At 41.9% G+C, this 20,946-nt stretch overlaps 1 protein-coding gene and 1 long non-coding RNA gene across 3 annotated transcripts in view; one reads left to right on the top strand and one right to left on the bottom strand.

The window, feature by feature from the left end:
• Positions 1-1,892: 1,892 nt before the first annotated feature.
• Positions 1,893-20,946, bottom strand: part of kiz (kizuna centrosomal protein) — a 38,957-nt gene continuing 19,903 nt past the window's right edge. For both annotated transcript variants that reach the window (XM_035752500.2, XM_035752501.2), the window contains exons 11-15: positions 20,603-20,665; positions 19,221-19,301; positions 18,875-18,944; positions 3,281-3,327; positions 1,893-2,903 (exon numbers count right to left, since the gene is read on the bottom strand). In XM_035752500.2, coding sequence (XP_035608393.1) covers positions 2,809-2,903; positions 3,281-3,327; positions 18,875-18,944; positions 19,221-19,301; positions 20,603-20,665 — 356 coding nt within the window. In that variant the 3' untranslated portion in view covers positions 1,893-2,808. The remainder of the gene's footprint in view (positions 2,904-3,280; positions 3,328-18,874; positions 18,945-19,220; positions 19,302-20,602; positions 20,666-20,946) is intronic.
• LOC127915955 (uncharacterized) lies at positions 4,030-10,634 on the top strand. The gene is made up of 3 exons (XR_008093128.1): positions 4,030-5,414; positions 6,701-6,845; positions 8,937-10,634. It is a non-coding gene; the product is annotated as an uncharacterized LOC127915955 (long non-coding RNA).

Raw genomic sequence — 20,946 nt, 5'->3', positions numbered from 1 at the left:
GCACATATCAAAGCTGCAGGCTAAAGTTAAATCTAGACTTGGTTTCCTCTATCGTAATCGCTCCTCTTTCACCCAAGCTGCCAAACTAACCCTGATTCAGATGACCATCCTACCCATGCTAGATTACGGAGAATTTGTAGATCGGCAGGTAAGGGTGCTCTCGAGCGGCTAGATTTTCTTTACCATTCGGGCCATCAGATTTGCTACCAATGATCCTTATAGGACACATCACTGCACTCTATACTCCTCTGTGAACTGGTCATCTCTGTATACCGGTCGCAAAACCCACTGGTTGATGCTTATTTATAAAACCCTCTTGGCCTCACTCCCCCCTATCTGAGATATCTACTGAAGCTCTCATCCTCCAAATACAGCACCCGTTCTACCAGTCACATTCTGTTAAAGGTCCCCAAAGCACACACATCCCTGGGTCACTTCTCTTTTCAGCTGACTGCAGCTAGCGACTAGAAAGAGCTGCAACAAACACTCAAACTGGACAGTTTTATCTCAATCTCTTCATTCAAAGACTCAGGCATGGACACGCTTACTGACAGTTGTGGCTGCTTAGTGTGATGTATTGTTGTCTCTACCTTCTTGCCCTTTGTGCTGTTGTCTGTGCCCAATAATGTTTGTACCATGTTGTGTTGCTGCCTTGCTATGTTGTTGTCTTAGGTCTCTCTTTATGTAGTGTTGTGTTGTCGCTCTTGTCGTGATGTGTTTTGTCCTATATTTAAATTTTATCTATTTTTTAATCCCCTGTCCCCGCAGTAGGCCTTTTGATAGGCCGTCATTGTAAATAAGAATTTTCTCTTAACTGACTTGCCTAGTTAAATAAAGTTTAATTAAATAATTTTAAAAAAAATGATTTGCAGCCTGCTACCAATGTGTCTATCAGGAAAAGTTATCTTCCAAGCTATTTATTGTGTTGTTTTTCCACCGAGTAAACAAAACATTAAGAACACCTGCTCTTTCCATGACAGACTGACCAGGTAAAAGCTATGATCCCTTATTGATGTCACTTGTTATATCCACTTCAATCAGTGTAGATGAAGAGGAGACAGGTTAAAGAAGGATTTTTAAACCTTGAAACATGAGATTGTGTATGTGGGCCATTCAGAGGGTGAATGGGCAAGACAAAAGATTGAAGTGCCTTTGAACAGGGTATGGTAGGTTATGGTAGGTGCCAGGCACACCGGTTGTAACAAGAACTGCAACACTGCTGGATTTATCACGCTCAACCGTTTCCTGTGTGTATCAAGAAAGGTCCACAACCTAAAGGACATCAAGCCAACTTGACACAACTGTGGGAAGCATTGGAGTCAACCAGGACCAGTGGTTGACTCCATTGTGGAACGCTTGACACCTTGTAGTCCATCCCCCGATGATTTGAGGCTGTTCTGAGGGCAAAAAGGTGTGTGTGTGTGGGGGGTACAACTTAATAGGAAGGTGTTCCTAATGTTTGGTATACTCTGTGTATTTTGTACAATATACCTCCTCTCACAGAGTTATCTGCTGCACCAAGTATCTGTTGACCTGCTCCTTAACACGGATATTATGTTAGGGAGCCTTTTAGCAAACTCCAAATGATCCCGACACATTCCCTTTCTGCGTGAGGTGCAGGGCTGGCTGAAGCCATTACTGGTAATGAGTGTGGAGTCCTACTTTAGAAGGTTCAGGCATATAAAGTCACCTAAAAGCTGACTAATGGAATCCTACCGATGTACTGAACGCCAGGGGCTTTTACAATATTACAACATAACATGGCTTTACACATGTTCAATATTCTATAGACATGATACAGATTAACTTTCATGTACGATTCAGAAAGGCGACCTCTCACAAGAGATTATTTACAGAACTGGAAAACAGGCTGAGGGCCAGTGGAGATGCTGCATGGTTCAGGTGAATTTATTTCCTAGGCATTTTAACTAGTGTAATGAATAGTCACTGTCAATGACATGCACTGCTACTTGAAGGGTGAAAAGGAAAAGGGTGGATGGGAGGAGGGAGGTTGATGGGTTTAACAAACTGCATGCTTTTTCCCACAAAATTAATTATGTCTTTTGAGTACTGTATGTCTACTCGACACGTAATTTGATCACAAAGCATTATAAAAAAAATAGAACATGAAAACATGATTGTACTTCCTCTGAGCAATAAAAAATGAGTGAGTTTGAAATGTCATAGCAAATGAAAAGGCCCGTGGGAAATGAAAAAGGAAAAAGAATACAGGTCTGATATAATCATTCTATATAAGTAAAACTTGTTTCAAAAACATACATTGTGATCATTGTGGATCTGTTAACACGACGGTACATCTTGTCCTGGGCGATGGGCCACTTCAACAGGTCCGAAGGTCGTTTTGTAACATCCAGAGTGGCCATTGTTCTTTGTCATTTCACAGGTGACTCACGTCATTACACTCAAGCATGCTAGATGCAGACCACTCGGAGATGCTAGCAGCATTCAAAATGCATGATTTCCAGCCTAGTGCAAACAAATCGCTTCAAAAGACCCGTTTAATCTATTTCAAGCTGTTATTATGAGTTGTAAGAGTCATTCAGATAAAGAGACTGAAGCAGGGTTAACATCGGTGCATTTGAAAACTCTTCACATACTTTAACCATAGTAAGAGGTATCAGGTTTAGCATTATACCTTTTTTATGATACAGTATGCATACAGTTTACAACGTAGAGAGAGTTTAGTCGGGTAACAAATGGAAGAAAAATAAACAGTATGCAGATGTTCTCTAAAGCGCTTTCTCTCAGCAGCTTCTGTTAAGAATCCCTTTTCTCAGGTAGTCAGTCCTAAAAATCCTCAGAGTTGTCATTGTTCGTATTGTATTGAGGGCGCAGAGCTGCTTCTATCTCGGAGTTGCTGTCGTCTGACTCTCCCCAAAAAGCTACAAAATAAATAACAGACCCAACATTTGACGCCTGAAACTGAATCATGAAATTCATAAAAGCAGAGATGGGGTGGGGGTGGGGGGTATATTCAAATGCAAATAGGAACCGATAGTCATTGTGAAATGCATACTAATTACAAATGTAACATGGCTATTACAGAGAGCAAGATCTTGAATAATTGTCCATGTGCCCTTTTCACACCCATTTATGATCCATACTAAGATGGATGATTCTGACATTAGCATAACATAACATCTCACGTGGTTCACAATATTGCTAACTTATTGTTAACAACTAACTAGCCTGCTTGGAGATATGACAAAGATAGACAGCATTATTTAGGCTTTGGCTTCATAATGCATTCTAAACTCACCTTTAGACTGTACAGCAGAGTAGGTTTTCATTTTTGTCGTTTCTCTCCTGAAAATACAAAGAAAACAGTCAATAGCCCTGTGTTTTGTTGATAGAGCATCATTTCAAGAAGCAATAGTTAATTGTGACGGTGGTCTTTCACATTGAGAGCACTTAAGATTTCAAATGTGCATGGCAGTTGTGTCCAATAAGGAAAACCTCACCAGTTGTGTCAAAAGACAAACAAACCTTTTATAATCTCATACAAGAAACAATGGTTCAGAATTCACACAAGTCAAGCACATAACAGGTAAATAGCCTTAAAGGATAAAAAAAATGATAGTTGCCACACAGCCAGTGAAATCCTAGAAAAACCATCAATACAGCTCAGTACATGTCCCATCAATCAAACGCACAACTCACACCAACAAATACGTTGTTTCATGTACCAGTGCCCTTACCAAAATGTGTATCTAACACACACGTTACAAGGATGCCTATCCAAACATCGAGGAGCCAGACTTCCAAGCCTCAGCCCGTTTTAAAGGAAAGGAAAACCAAAGGGAACTTCCTTGACTCCTGTTCTAATCGTGCTGAAGGACTTCCACAAGCCCCCACTTTATTCAGAAGTGGTCCAAAGACAGGGTTGCTGGGTTCCCATAGCATCAGTGATGTCGCTATGTAAATGTAGGACCCCTGAAAAGGCTTTGATGTGCCTTGATGCATATGCAGTAGGCCGTTCCACTTTTAAAGGCCTCTTCAATTTACATCATCACAGGGCCTATTCACAACCACCACAATACATCCCAATCATCTTTCGGGTTATCGTATATCCATATGGTCAGTTGTTTATATTTTTATGTCCTACGGTGAAAGTCTTTTCTTTGAGATGTAACAAAAATAGGGCAGTTTGCGCTCTCACACACACACACACACACACACACACACACACACACACACACACACACACACACACACACACAGGTTGTGTTGATTCATCTGCATCCATGTCTCCCTCAATTGAAACGCATGACCCCTTTGATTGCCATCCTCACAATTACCCCCTTCTCCCCAAGCACAGCCTTGGCAGAGCCAAATGTGACTGCTGTACATCGAGTATATGAACTCAATTATGTTATAGGTATATATATATATATTTTTGAAATCCTCCCAACTCCCCATTTCTAACAGTGAGAAGATTGCTTTCCAATACAATGCATTCAATTATGTAGCCGGCATAACTATTACGGTGTGACCATCACATTCACATACAAATAAGCTTCCTGGCAGATATTTGGATGATGTCTACCTCTTACCTCTTGCCTCAAGGCAAGAGAAAAATAGTATAACTCTGAAAACCTTTGGCACTCCGAGCAGGCAAATCAAAATAGAGCCAGTCAAAAAACCAAGGTCAAGAAAGTAGATGTGTGGGACGAGGCAAGGACGCAATCACAAATGATTAGCCTGTCTGCATCTTAAAAGGGCACCTTGCATACAGTATGTCCTTCTGAAACCAAGAGCAAGGCTTTTGTTGGCGGCCTTAAGCCTTTTAGATTACACCTTTTTTGTTCAAAAAGGTACAGATTCAGATATGATTCAATTAGATATTCTTTATGCAAGAAAAATGGCAAAATGTAACATTCATTTATTCAGACTAGACATTGACTTTTTCCACACTCTTTTTTACAGCCTGAATTTAAAATGGATTCAATTGAGATTGTTTATCACTGGCCCACACACAATACCCCATAATGTCAAAGTGGAATTGTATTTTTAGACATTTTTACAAATGAATTCAAAATGAAAAGCTGAAATGTCCTGAGTCAATATGTATTCCTCCCCTTTGTTATGGCAAGCCTAAATAAGTTCAGGAGTACAAATTTGCTGAACAAGTCACATAATAAGTTGCATGGACTCACCCTGACCTTAGAGATCCTTTTAATTCTCTATTTGGTTAGGTCAGGGGGTGACGAGGGTGGGAAATCTATGTTTTCTATTTCTTTGTTGGCCTGGTATGGTTCCCAATCAGAGGCAGCTGTCTATCGTTGTCTCTGATTGGGGATCATATTTAGGCAGCCTTTTCCACCTGTTGTTTGTGGGATCTTGTTTTTGTGTAGCTGCCTGTGAGCAGCCCAGAACGACACATTTCGTTTTCGGTGAGTTTCATATTTATTAAACATGGGGAACTCCAAGTAAGCTGCGCCTTGGTCCATTCATTCAGACGAGCGTGACACTGTGTGCAGTAATAGTGTTTAACATAATTTGTGAATGACTACCTCATCTCTGTACCCCACGCACACGATTACAGTTGAAGTCAGAAGTTTACATACAACTTAGCCAAATACATTTAAACTCTGTTTTTCACATTTCCTGGCATTCAATCCTAATAAAATACCCTGTCTTAGTTAGGATCACCACTTGATTATCACCACTTGATTATACGTAAGAATGTGAAATTTCAGAATGGTAGAGAATTATTTATTTCAGCTTTTATTTCTTCCATCACATTTCCAGTGGGTCAGAAGTTTACATACACTCAATTAGTATTTGGTAGCATTGCCTTTAAAATAGTTTAACTTGGGTCAAACTTTTCGGGTAGCCTTCCACAAGCTTCCCACTAAGTTGGTTGCATTTTGGCCCATTCCTCCTAGTCAGAGCTGGTGTAACTGAGTCAGGTTTGTAGGCCTCCTTGCTCACACATACTTTTTCAGTTCTGCCCACAAAATTTCTATAGGATTGAGGTCAGGGCTTTGTGATGGCCACTCCAATACCTTGACTTTGTTGTCCTTAAGCCATTTTGCCACAACTTCAGAAGTATGCTTGGAGTCATTGTCCATTTGGAAGACCCATTTGCGACCAAGCTTTAACTTCCTGACTGATGACGCTTCAATATATCCACATAATTTTCCTACCTCATGATGCCATCTATTTTGTGAAGTGCACTAGTCCCTCCTGTAGCAAAGCACCCCCACAACAGGATGCTGCCACCCTCGTGCTTCACGGTTGGGATGGTGTTCTTCGACTTGCAAGCCTCCCCCTTTTACCTCCAAACATAACGATGGTCATTATGGCCAAACAATTCTATTTTTGTTTCATCAGACCAGAGGACATTTCTCAAAAAAGTACGATATTTGTCCCAATGTGCAGTTGCTAACCGTAGTCTGGCTTTTGTATGGCAGTTTTGGAGCAGTGGCTTCTTCCTTGCTGAGCGGCCTTTCAGGTTATGTTGATTATAGGACTGGTTTTACTGTGGATATAGATACTTTTGTACCTGTTTCCTCCAGCATATTCACAAGGTCCTTTGCTGTTGTTCTGGGATTGATTTGCACTTTTCACACCAAAGTACATTCATCTCTAGGAGACACAATGCGTCTCCTTCCTGAGTGGTATGATGGCTACATGGTCCCATGGTGTTTATACTTGCGTACTATTGTTTGTACAGGTGAACGTGTACCTTCAGGCATTTGGAAATTGCTCCCAAGGATGAACCAGACTTGTGGAGGTCTGCAAATAATTTTTCTGAGGTCTTGGCTGATTTCTTTAAATTTTCCCATGATGTCAAGAAAAAAGAGGCACTGAGTTTGAAGGTAGGCCTTGAAATACATCCACAGGTACACCTCCAATTGACTCAAATGATGTCAATTAGCCTATCAGAAGCTTCTAAAGCCATGACATTTTCTGGAATTGTCCATGCTGTTTAAAAGGCACAGTCAACTTAGTGTATGTAAACTTCTGACCCACTGGAATTGTGATACAGTGAATTATAAGTGAAATAATCTGTCTGTAAACAATTGTTGGAAAAATTACTTGTGTCATGCACAAAGTAGATGTCCGAACTGACTTGCCAAAACTAGTTTGTTAACAAGAAATTTGTGGAGTGGTTGAAAAACAAGTTTTAATGACTCCAACTTAAGTGTATGTCAACTTCCGACTTCAACTGTATCTGTAAGGTCCCTAAAGTCAAGCAGTGAATTTCAAACACAGATTCAACCACTTGACCAGGCAGGTTTACCAATGTCTCGCAAAGAAGGGCACCTATTGATGGATGGGTAAAAATAAAAAAGCTGACATTTTTATATCCCTTTGAGCATGGTGAAATGATTAAATACACTTTGGATGGTGTATCAACGCACCCAGTCACTACAAAGATACCGACGTCCTACCGGATTCAGTTGCTTTAAAACAGTTTGTTTAATGGCTGTGATAAGAGAACTGAGGATGGATCAACAACATTATATAGTTACTCCACAATACTAACCTTATGGACATAATGAAAAAGAAGCATTTACTGAAAAAAATATTCAAAAACATGCATCCTGTTTGCAACAAGGCACTAAAGTAATACTGCAAGAAATGTGACAAAGCAATTAACTTGGGGCAAATCCAATACAACACATTACTGAGTACCACTCTCCATATTTTCAAGCTTAGTGGTGGCTGCATCATGTTATGGGTATGCTTGTAATCATTAAAGACTGGGGAGTTTTTCAGGATTAAAAAATATGCATAATGGAGCTAAGCACAGGCAAAATCCTAGAGGAAAACCTGGTTCAGTCTGCTTTCCACCAGACACTGGGAGATCAACTCACCTTTAAGCAGGACAATAATTAATACTTTCTGAAGGCACTGTAAGTCAACTTTAATGAGTTGTACTTACCTACAAAATACAAAAATACTTCAGCTATAAAATGACTCACAGCCCTGATCCAATTTGTCAAAGTTACAGTGGAAGCTGTTTGCAACCTTGCAGTGGACATTTAAATATGAACACATTTTAGACTTCATTCCATGTTCAAAATAACTTTGTAAGATTGTTTTCTTAGCAGCCATTATACCCAGCATAAAAATCTGTATTTTTTTTTACATCATGTTCAAATCACCTTTAAGTAGGAGCAATTCTCACGAGAATGTCAACATCCACAAGTATAGATTAAGTGTCAGACACTCCTGGAACATTTTTTGCTTCAAATTGAGAGAATGTTTGATTTAAGGAATACCAGACAGATAAAACTGTAATTACACAAAACGCACACGCAAACAATCAATAGTTACATGGTCAAGTCATAATTTTGGGAAGTGCAACCTTGTAGTTCTGACTACACAGTTTAGCCATAAGAGCATTCATGAAGTCTTAGTGCAAGGTGAGCTTCAAATGAAATGTTTTTAAAAACAGTCTGTACTTTTCAGAAAATTGGCACTTGAAGTGAATGTGGAACAGCAAAGAGTGTCTCGTCGTGATGTGTTTAGCCCTGTATTTTTATTTTAATCCCAGCCCCCATCCCTGCAGGAGGCCTTTTGCCTTTTTGTAGGCCATCATTGTAAATAAGAATTTGTTCTTAACTGACTTGCCTTGTTAAATAAGAGAAAGTCTGGTTTGTTACTTCCCATTTAGCCTGCTGCTACACTAACATAACTTGTCCAACATAACACAGTCCCTCTTATTTTGGATAGGGACGTATTTTACAAAATTACACATCAGCTGTTACGGCATTGCATCCTAGGCTATGACATCTGAAAACACAGATATAATCAATATGTATGTATATATTCACATTCCTTTTTTAAAATCTCAAGCCATTTACAGCAACATGTTACTTCTTCTCCCCGCCACTGTAATGACGGTAATAAATACATGTTTCCGGGGAATAAATTGGACTATTCTTTTATAACTTCCGCAGGCAGCATGGGAATGATCCGTCAGCTGCTCCACTTCAGACAGGGACCAGACTGATTTTCAAGACTGGGCCATTACCATAGAGAGCCCAGGATGCCAATGACCCCTTCAAATCTAATATTACATTTCCATAAACATTTATGCCAGTTCATATTGTGCTGAGTTTCCCTTAATTGAGGCAATGATCTGAATATGTAAGACAGACCGGGCTGGCCACTGTTTTGCACTCTGGTAGACAGAGGTGAACGTAATGTGAAAAATGCTGCAAATTATAGCTACCATTAAAATGCCTCCTTTTTGGAGAGTCTCCTTCCTGGTTGATGTGATTGTTACATATTACTGTTTACCTTATGTTATATCTACATTACAATAAGGTTTGTGAGCAGGACTGGCATCCTTCATTCACAACTTCATGATTTTTTTCTCTAACATTTGATTATTGTCTATCATTAGGTTATAGGCCTTGTAGAATTAAGAATTGTATGATACATTTGATACAAATGATAAAGGAAATATCAATATAACCAATCATGTCATAGCCCTTATAAAATAATTACACAATTACAAATCCGTATTATCCCACTGCATGTGAAAAAGCAGACTTTATTTTTCCCCAATTAGACATACTTATTGCTAGTGTCTAAGTAAAGGAGACCTAGACCTATGACTGCCTCCTTCGCTTCTCATATGCTATCTTTTCAAACTGCACTATATAATGATTGTTTTTGTAATGAGTTCATTGGAATGAAGGTAATTTGATGATGTTCTTCCATAATGGAAAAAGCTATACAGGGTGGTGGATTCTGTCTGGAAAAATAATGCTTACCTTGCATTTCATATACTGTTAGCACAGCCTGGTAGAGAATGCTGCCTCTATTTACACTGTCTTTTTTAAGCTCCTAACACCCACACAGAAATGCTAATAGCACAGGCACTCTAGCACAGCGTTTGTCTAAAGGTAAAGGGAAAAAAAGGAGACCCATCACCCCATCACTCCCATCAACTCCTACTCCCTTCCCAGCTATGACCCACAGCTAAATTGTTTAGATGTTGAATAAAGCAGAGGATTATAGTAGGATGGAGCACTCAGGGGATTCACCGATTCCACTCTGTGCTCTCTAATGTATGAGTGCTCTCTGCTGGCCATAAAGGAAAACTGCAGCACTGGAAATAGTGCCACAGATTCACACTCGGGTACATTCATTGATAGTAGGTGGCTCCTTCATTGGAATCAGAGCTGCTTGACAGGACAGAACACATTGACTGACAGAAATAAAATTGAATATTTTTATTCAATTCAATTCTAGACCAGTGAAATTAGTCACAAATGATATACTGAACAAAAAAATAAAATAGAACGTGCTAAAATGTCAAAGGTTTTACTAGAAATCGGTCAATTTTAATAAAATTAATTTCAAATTGTATTAGTCACATGCGCCGAATACAACAGGTTACAACTCCTTACTTACGAGCCCCTAAACAACAATGCAGTTAAACTAAATAAAAAAACAAATAAGAAATAAAAGTAATTAATGAGCAGTAGTAAAATAACAATAGCGAGACTATATACAGGCGGGAACCAGTACAGAATCAATGTGCGGGGGTACCGGTTAGTCGAGGTAATATGTACATGAAGGTAGAGTTATTAAAGTGACTATGCATAGATGATAACAACAGAGTAGCAGCAGTGTGTGTGTGTGTGTGTGTGGGGAGGGGGGCAATGCAAATAGTCTGGGTAGCCATTTGATTAGATGTTCAAGAGTCTCATGGCTTGGGGGTAGAAGCTGTTTAGAAGCCTCTTGGACCTAGACTTGGCACTCCGGTACCGCTTGCCATGTGGTAGCAGAGAGAACAGTCTATGATTTGGTTGGTCGGAGTCTTCGACAATTTTTAGGGCCTTCATCTGACACCGCCGGTATAGCGGTCCTGGATGACAGGAAGCTTTGCCCCTTGATGTATTGGGTGGTACGCACTACCCTCTGTAGTGCCTTGCGGTCGGAGGCCGAGCAGTTGCCATACCAGGCAGTGATGCAACCAGTCAGGATGCTCTCGATGGTGCAGCTGTAGAATCTTTTTGAAGATCTGAGGACCCATGCCAAATCTTTTCAGTCTCCTGAGGGGGAATAGGTTTAGTCATGGCCTCTTTACAACTATCTGGTGTGCTTGGACCACGTTAGTTTGTGGTGATGTGGACACCAAGGAACTTGAAGTTCTCAACCTGCTCCACTACAACCCTGTCGATGAGAATGTGAGTGTGCTTGGTCCTCTTTTTCCTGTAGTCCACAATAATGTCCTTTGTCTTGATCACGTTGAGAGAGAGGTTATTGTCCTGGCACCACACGGTCAGGTCTCTGACCTCCTCCCTATAGGCTGTTTCGTCGTTGTCGGTGATCCGGCCTACCACTGTTGTGTCAATGGAAAACTTCATGGTGTTGTAGCTGTGCCTGGCCGTGCAGTCATAAGTGAACAGGGAGTACAGGAGGGGATTGAGCACGCACCCCTGAGGGGCCCCTGTGTTGAGGATCAGCGTGGCGGATGTGTTGTTACCTACCCTTACCACCCGGGGGCGGCCCGTCAGGAAGTCCAGGATCCAGTTGCAAAGGGAGGTGTTTAGTCACAGGGTCCTTAGCTTATTGATGAGCTTCGGGGGGCACTATGGTATTGAACGCTGAGCTGCAGTCAATGTATAGCATTCTCACATAGGTGTTCCTTTTGTCCATGTGGGAAAGGGCAGTGTGAGGAGCAATGGAGATGGCATCATCTGTGGATCTGTTGGGACTGTATGCAAATTGGAGTGGGTCTAGGGTTTCTGGGATGATGGTGTTGATGTGAGCCATGACCAGCCTTTCAAAGCACTTCATGGCTACAGACGTGAGTGCTATGGGTCGGTAGTCGTTTAGGCAGGTTACCTTAGTTCCTGTGCCCAAGGACACTATGGTGGTCTGCTTAAAACATGTTGGTATTAGACTCGGATAGGGAGAGGTTGAAAATGTTGGTTGGTCAGCGCATGCTCCAGTACACGTCCTGGTAATCCACCTGGCCCTGCGGCCTTGTGAATGTTGACCTGTTTAAAAGGTCTTACTCACATTGTCAATGGAGCGCGTGATCACACAGTCTTCCGGAACAGCTGTTGCTCGCATGCATGTTTTAGTGTTATTTGCCGAAGCGAGCATAAAAAGTTGTTTAGCTAGTCTGACTCGTGTCATTGGGCAGCTCTCGGCTGTGCTTCCCTTTGTAGTCTGTAATGGTTTGTAGGCCCTGCCACACCCGACATGCGTCAGAGCCGGTGTAGTACGATTCAATCTTAGTCCTGTATTGACACTTTGCCTGTTTGATGGTTCGTCGGAGGGCATAGCAGGATTTCTTATCAGCTTCCGGGTCAGAGTCCTTGAAAGCGGCAGCTCTAGCCTTTAGCTCAGTGCGGATGTTGCCTGTAATTCATGGGTTCTGGTTGGGGAATGTACGCACAGTCACTGTTGGGATGAAGTCATCGATGCACTTATTGATGAAGTCAATGACTGATGTGGTGTACTCCTCAATGCCATCGGAGGAATAACAGAACATATTCCAGTCTGTGCTAGCAAAACAGTCCTGTAGCTTAGCATCTGCTTCATCTGATCACTTTTTTATTGATCAAGTCACTGGTGCTTCCTGCTTTAATTTTTGCTTGTAAGCAGGAATCAGGAGAATAGAATTATGGTCAGATTTGCCAAATGGATGGCGAGGGAGAGCTTTCTATGCACTCTATGTGTGGAGTAAAGGTGGTCCAGAGTTGTTTTCCCCCTGGTTGCACAATTAACATGCTGACAGAAATTTGGTAAGACCGATTTCAGTTTCCCTGCATTAAAGTCCCCAGCCACTACGAGCGCCGCCTGGGGTGAGCATTTTCTTGTTGCTTATGGCGGAATACAGCTCATTCAATGCTGTCTTAGTGCCAGCCTCTGACGGTGGTGGTATGTAAAACAGCTACGAAAAATACAGATAAACTCTCTAGGTAGATAGCTTATCATGAGATACTCTACCTCAGGCAAGCAAAACCTTGAGACTTCCTTAGATATAGTGCACCAGCTGTTATTTACAAAAATACATAGTCCGCCACCCCTTATCTTACCAGACGCCGCCGTTCTATCCTGGCAATACAGTGTATAACCAGCCAGCTGTATGTTGATAATGTCGTCGGTGAGCCATGGCTCCGTGAAGCATAAGATATTACAGTATTGAATATCCCGTTGGTAGTTCAATCTTCCGCATAGGTCATCGATTTTATTTTCCAAAGATTGCACCTTTGCTAGCAAAATGGAAGGCAGTGGTTTTTTTTCCAATTACCTTCGAATTCCTGGAGAATTCCCCCCTTTTCTCCACCTTCTCTTCACACAAGTGACGGGGATCTGGGCATGTTCCCGGGAAAGCAGTATGTCATTCACCTCGGGCTCGTCGGACTAGTTAAAGTAACAAAAGGATTCTGCCAGTTCGTGGTGAGTTAATCACAGTCCTAATGTCCAGAAGTTATTTTCAGTCATAAGAGATGGTAGCAGCAACATTATGTACAAAATAAGTTAGAAAATAAAAAGTTACAAGCAACACAAAGGAGAAGAGAAAAAAACACGTAAAAATGTCAGTCTTCTTCTCCAGTTGCCCTTCGGCCCTAATCTATGGATTTCACATGACTGGGCAAGGGCAGAGCCATGGGAGGGCATAGGCCCACCCACTTTGGAGCCAGGCCCAGGCAATCAAAATGAGTTTTTCCACACTAAAAGGCTTTATTACAGACAGCACTCCCCTCAGATGATCCCACAGGTGAAGAAATTCAATGTGGAAGTCCTGGGCTGGCATGGTTACATGTGGTCTGCAGTTGTGAGGCCAGTTGGACATTAAGCCAAATTCTCTAAAACAACGCTTATGGTAGAGAAATGAACATCCAATTCTCTGGCAACAGCTCTGGTGGACATTCCTGCAGTCAGCACCCCAATTGCACGCTCTTTCAAAACTTGAGACATCTGTGGCATTGTGTTGTGTGACAAAACTGCACATTTAGAGTGGCCTTTTATTGTCCCCAACACATGTTGTACCTGTGTAATGATTAATCAGCTTCTTGATATGCCACACCTGTCAGGTGGATGGAATATCTTGGCAAATGAGAAATGCACAATATCAGGGATGTAAACAAATTTGTGCAAAACATTTGAGAGAAATGTTTTTTTGTGCATATGGAACAATTCTGGGATATTTTATTTCAGCGCATGAAACATGGGACAAAGAATTTACATGTAGCATTATATGTTTGTTCAGTATACAAATTGTTTTAACTACCTAAGTTAGACAACCTACTTATTGGAATGTGACACATTTTCTAATTCCATTTTCTACTTACTTTTATCATGAATAGAAATGAAAACACTTTACATTGTGTGATTAAAAGCCCAGTGCAGTCAAAAAGTTGATTTTCCTGTGTTGTATATACAAAATATTATGCTCTTTCCATGACATAGCTTAGACCGGGTTTCACCTTGTTAGTCTATGATCCCTTATTTATGAAACTCGTTAAATTCACTTCAAATCAGCGTAGATGAAGGGGAGCAGACAGGTTAAAGAAGGATTTTTAATCCTTGATACAATTTAGACATGGAGTGTGCATGTGTGCCATTCATAGTGCATTCGGAAAGTATTCAGACCCCTTGACTTTTTCCACATTTTGTTACGTTACGGCCTTATTCTAAAATTGGTTAAATAGTCCACCCCCCTATCAATCTACACACAATACCCCATAATGACAAAGCAAAAAGAGGTTTTTAGAAATGTTTAAAAATATATTTTTAAAAAATGAAATATCACATTTATATAAATATTCAGACCCTTTACGCAGTACTTTGTTGAAGCACCTTTGGGAGCGATTGAAGCCTCGAGTCTTATTGAGTATGACACTACAAGCTTGGCACACCTGTATTGGGAAATTTCTTCCATTGTTCTCTGCAGATCCTCTCAAGCAGGTTTTCATCAAGGATCTCTCTGTACTTTGCTCGGTTCATCTTTCCCTCTATCCTGACTAGTCTCCCAGTTCCTGCCAGTGAAAAATATCTCCACACCATGATGCTGCCATCACCATGATTCACCGCAGGGATGGTGCCACGTTTCCTCCAGACGTGACGTTTGGCATTCAGGCCAAAGAGTTCAATCTTGGTTTCATCAGACCAGAGAATCTTGCTTCTCATGGTCTGAGAATCTTTAAGCGCCTTTAGGCAAACTCCAAGCAGGCTGTCATGTGCCTTCCGTCTGGCCACTCTATCATAAAGGCCTGATTGGTGGAGTGCTGCAGAGATGGTTGTCCTTTTGGAAGGTTCGCTCATCTCCACAGAGGAACTCTGGAGCTTTGTCAGAGCAACCAGTGGGTATTTGTTCACCTCCCTGACCAAGGTCCTTCTCCCCCGTTTGCTCAGTTTGGCCAGGCTGCCAGCTCTAGGAAGAGTCTTGGTGGTTCCAAACATCTTCCATTTAAGAATGATGGAGGCCACTGTGTTCTTGGGGACCTTCAATGCTTTAGAAATGTTTTGGTACTCTTCCCCAGATCTGTGCCGCGACACAATCCTGTCTCGGAGCTCTACAAACAATTGAGGACAAAAGGGTGGGGGCGGGAGGGGTTGTTTAAAAAGACCACCTGAAATTCAGCCTGTTTTTAAATTAGTCGATAGACAAATATGAGAGAGTGCTAAACCGCTCTGCGAATAACAGCTCATTTTCAGTTTTCGACTCCCCACTCAAACCACTCCGACAGCCCTAGTAAAATTCTTGCTTGAAAAATTGCTATTTGCTCAGAAGCTAATTTGTTCTTTTTTTAATTTTTATAAACCATTTTTATTGAAGACAATCACAGTATGGTACTTAATTGCTACCCGTAAAAACGTCTGCTTTAACCTATCAGACAGATGTATACACTATATGAATACTGTTAGATATGGTGAGATTGACTGTGGGAGGAGGAGAGGAACTCAATGCAGGAGAGTGACCTTGTCCGACTGTATCAACCCAATGCTGTCTGTGCCCGTTTCTCTTGCCCAGTGGGCTATATGGAGTTACACCCATATTGCTTACACAATTACAATGCTTTCAAATCTACAAATGAAGGGCCGTCACGTGTCTAGGGGTAGGAGCAAGCATTTGTTTTTAGACTGGGCATGTGTCTGCCTTTGCCATGAATTCACAATGGGAAAAAAATGGTCATCATATTATTTCTCTGCCGAAAGTCTCTGAACATATTTCTGTCAGCTGCGCTCTAAATCAGGCTCTGTTAGTTTGTCTGCATGTTCGTTGGTCTCTCTACCTGGCACCTTCTGGTGCCTGATCTCGGTTTTTCCTCCCGCTCGCTCGCTCCCTCTTCCTCTCCCTCCCTGCCAGTGTTCTGTGAGAGATGCCACACACATCGCTTCTTCCTGCCTCTCCTCCAGAGGGCTAATTTCTGATTATGACACTTTGTGTCTGTCTGAGTGATTGGAAAGGGGGGTGAATGCCTGAGCACATCCTGTTGTCCAAGGGAACGCTCCACACTAATTGTCAAGTCAAGGTTTTTGTCAAGCAGGAATAAGGCATCACAACCACATCACTCACTGATTACTGAAGAGGGAGAGATCACCTATGTTTTCTTTTTCAGTGTGAGAATCTTTTCTTAGATCAAGGCCAGGCCCAAAAAAACAACAAAAAAATAGGGAAGAAAGTGAAGAAAATATAAAAACAAGAAAGGAAAAGGAACATCTGAAATGCCTACAGTAAAACAAAGAAAAACATCACAATGAATCTTGCACAACAGGAAGCAGTGGCATGCACCCCCAGACAAAGGGGAACAAGTAGTCTTTACATGGAGTGCAGCTGCTTATTAAGTCTCACTCCTTGCATTATTCCTTTCATCCCCACTCAACCACAAAGTGATTTTGCTTTACCACTCACAATGGCAGCAAAAGATTTCTAATGGATGAATCCTTAATAAACAGTTGTTGCAGCTCAGTCTGCTTGGCCGTGACTTATAATACAATAAACAGCACATTCTATACTCTGAAAAACACTGTGGAGGAGAGAGAAAAATACTGAATATGAAAGACCTTGATTCTCTCCAATGCCATAATAGTGAAATGAGCACATATAAATGTGTTAAGAGTATTTCTTTGCATCTTGTATCGAATGCGCGTATTTAATCTGTAAAGCTTATTAAAGGCAGAGTCATTGCCATGCAAAGAGGCACCCAGCGCTTTTCTCTTGCTTTTCAGCGGAGTGTAGTGTTTGGCCAATAGGACTGCCCCCCGCCTCTCATTCTGCATTCATAACATGCAACATTTGCACAATGCATCTCTCAAAGGCTCCTGAATAGAGGACCGTAATACTCATGTAAACAACTGCAAACCAATTACTTAATGAATCAGGCCCACACATAATGAGGAGCCATACAAAGGCCTATAAATGCATTTTTTTTGCACCAAAGCCTCTGCTTTAAACTACAATCCCTCAGCTGTAGTCTAGGCTTAACTGGGAAATCATAATTATTGTCTAAGACAACAGAGAGGAAGCCATTTTTTGAGTCCAGCCACAGAGTCTTTTGATGTCACTCATCAGCTCACTGACAAAATAAAGCTAATCATATTTTTTTTTTTAAAGGATGAAGTAGAGGGGAAGAGAGGAATACATACGGACAGGGTGAGAGAGGAATAGAGAAAGGGGGAAAGCGATGGGGAGAGAGACATTGAGATAGGGAAAGACGTGGCAGAGCATGCTGCAGTGTTATGCTTCTGTTCAAGTGCAGGGTTTCCAGACCACTTGTAGAAGCAATAAAGCGCAAGAAGTGACTGTGGTAAGTGGAATGCTTAAAACGGAAGCATCCGGGGGTGGGGAATCACAGAGGAGCAGGAAAGAGGTGCAATGGTGACCGCTCTTAGCTGTCGCTCTACAACAGATCACTCCTCCCCTGACCAGAATAGGTGTCAAGCATGCAAAACTAGTCATTAGTCTCATTTCAATAATTTATGCACAGGACCAACACGGCCACAGTGGCCAATCAGAGTGGTGTGATTCTCTCCATTTCCTCGACATTTACATGTGTTTTATCGCCTTCCCATGCTCCTTAATGACAGTGGAGACAGAGCGATCAGAGGGTCTGGAGTCTGAAATTGGCTCATGTTTATTAAAGAGGTATAGTCATTGGGCTGACACTGGCAGACAGTAGCGCCTCAATAGAACTGGGCCATTATGCCCTTCCCTCTGCTAATAGGTAGACTGAGAGACCCGCTGGCCTGGCCAGGGAGACGCACACTTTGGGCCCTTGTGTCAGCGTGGTGCCCAGTAATCACATGAAATCAGAGAAGATTATTCCTCATAACGTTTACCCAGCCATTACCTTCCCAAATGGGCTCCCGGTGAAGAGCTGCTCTGAGGACCTACAATTGCAGATTTTGATGAAGTCGTGTTGATATTCAAATGTGTGAAAAACATGCAGCTATTCAGACGTTCTTTTCCTACCACTCAACACTTTGATTTGAGCAGCCTAAATGCAATTCAGGATGTGGGGAAGCTCTGGAAATGAAGGGATGTGTCATCTTAAAACTCCTCCTTGTAAGTCTTCTTTTCAAAACAGTTGTTTCTGATTTTCTATTTGTTGAAACACAGTTCGTACACATAGTGCAAACCATTTGGGGTCAGATTGGATTTTCCAAACTAGTTTAGTTGGCAACGGTCTGGTTTTATAGCTAGCCTCCTCAAACAAAAACCCAATAAATAGTGAGAGCAGGCTTTAGGCTTGATAACAGTCTGGCCTTTTGTTTTCATGCACAAGTTAATGGGTGGCGCCCCCTTGATCTAATGGAAATTAACAGGGAATTATGAGAGCTACATGCAGATGTACATCATTACCTTTGGTGTCTGGTGGCCTATTTCCATAAAGGGTGTGAAGAAGAACAATGTCCTTACCATGGGTAAGGGTCTTGATGAGAGGAGCGCTCAACCCTCCCAGTATTCTCTTCATAGCCATCATTTATTCCTTCAAGAGCAAACAAGACAGATCAACCATTTTGACGTGCATCTAATTACACGATAATCTATGTTGTGTATTGACATGTAGGTAAATAGACAGAGAGGAAAAGTACAGAAGACTGACAAAATAAAACCTGTACACAGGGTGGTATTCTTTATACAACACTTGTGCCAATTCTTTATAGAACATAGAACAGTGAGACATATGGTCAGTGTTGACTGATGATTAGGCCACGGTGGCTCGCTGGAGGGGTGGGGTGGTGCAGGCGCTGTCTCCCCTTACCTGACAGATCCTCCTCGTCTCCAGAGCTCTGCTGCCTCGCCTGCGTGGCAGACTGTTTAAGCAGCTGATATGCTTTTGTCTCTGTTCCAAAAACACAAAATGTCAGAGTTAAATATTGACTCAAGGCCCAGGTTTCCAACTTTCAGAGGCTGTGTGTTTGATGAGACAACACGCTCCGATGGCTGGCTCTTTGGGCCTTCTGATGAACAGTGGGTCAAAACACAGCGCAGGGCAGGCTAAGCTGTGTATTTAAGCAGTGTGCATACACACGCCAAGGGGAGTAACCGTTTCCACGACACCATAACCACCCTTATCTCTGTATCAGGTTGGCAGGCACCCCAACTCGGAAGAGAGAGATTTTCTTTCAATAAAACACTAACTACTTCCATATACAGTGGGATTAGGTCTGATATTTGAGAACTACACAGGCTTTACAATCTATAGAGCAGCTAGCTGTATGTCATAAATGACCAATTGTCTCAAGTTGATAACACTAACACACTACGGTAAATCGAAACATAAAAGCGTTATATCTGGTCGTTTTAATCCAAGTTCAGGCCAGGGGTCGAGTTTACGCATCCAAGCGTGCTATCCATAGGCAAGAATCCTTTGAACTCTGTGGGCCACAAATGTATGTTTGGCCTTCCAGAAATGATGAAACAATGGAACATTTTTATGCCAAATATATCTAAGTATCTGTCCATTGTAGTTGTCTTGTCTGTCAAATCGTTTGCTCGGACTAACAAGTGCATGTCACTTTGAGCATTTACAGCCACACATTATTAACTCATTACCTCTGGTTGCCCAGCAGTGGCTCTAGCCATGAAACGGGACTGGAAATGTTTCTTTTCAAAACAATATTTTTCTTTTAATTAGTTGTGAGTTGAAACTGGACTAGTTCTGTGGTCCTGCGTCCTTGGGGGTGTTCCACACATGAAACGCCCAGTAGGAAATCCCATAGCCTAGTGTAATAAGAAATAATTTTGAATTTCTGAGATTCTGGCTGTGGACTAGTACACAGGCCGCTTTCAGATCCCATCTTTTCAAGTCTGCTGCTGCACAGCATTGTTTATAAGATAATGAGAACCAATGACAGATCTTTGGCTACACCCCGGTGTCCTGACAATTAAACAGCTGCATTATGCGGGGCGCGAATTATCAATTTGGCCTCGGATCTGCTCTGGCCGGCTGAAAACACGCACTGTTTCTCCAATATAATTAGAGGAACTGCACAGCTCTTCAGGTGGGACTTTGACCCCAGATTCACCTTGATCATCCTACCACAGCCATCCGTTTAAAAAGAGCCCATTATCGGCTGCTGTGGGAGGAAAACAAACGGCACACAAGAACTCTGAATGCAGGGCTCGGTACTGCCTTTTTACCTTTAATAGGAATACTTTCCACGGGGCTCTCGTCTTGGCTGTCCTCTTCACCACTTTGTAGTCCTGTAAAAGAAAGGGAGGCCCACACAGAGCTCAGAGACAGGGGGAGGCTAGGCTGGGACTCTGGGTTTCCCTTTGTCTGAATAGAAGGCCCTATGAAGACTGAGGCTGCCAGGGATTCAGAAAGAGGCCTATGGTGAAAGTGTTGCGATTCTTTGTCATATGGGGGAAGTTTCCTTTCAGTGCAGCGATTGCTCATACTTAACAGAAATGGCACCATTCTACAAACGCTCACATCCCAACCTCTCTGTCTCACTGGGCAATTACCGACTTTCCTCAGTTTG

The sequence above is a fragment of the Oncorhynchus keta genome, chromosome 35 (genome assembly GCF_023373465.1).
Source record: "Oncorhynchus keta strain PuntledgeMale-10-30-2019 chromosome 35, Oket_V2, whole genome shotgun sequence".
Lineage (NCBI taxonomy): Eukaryota > Metazoa > Chordata > Actinopteri > Salmoniformes > Salmonidae > Oncorhynchus > Oncorhynchus keta.
Note: the sequence above shows the minus strand (reverse complement) of the source record. Positions and strands in the feature narration are given on the sequence as shown.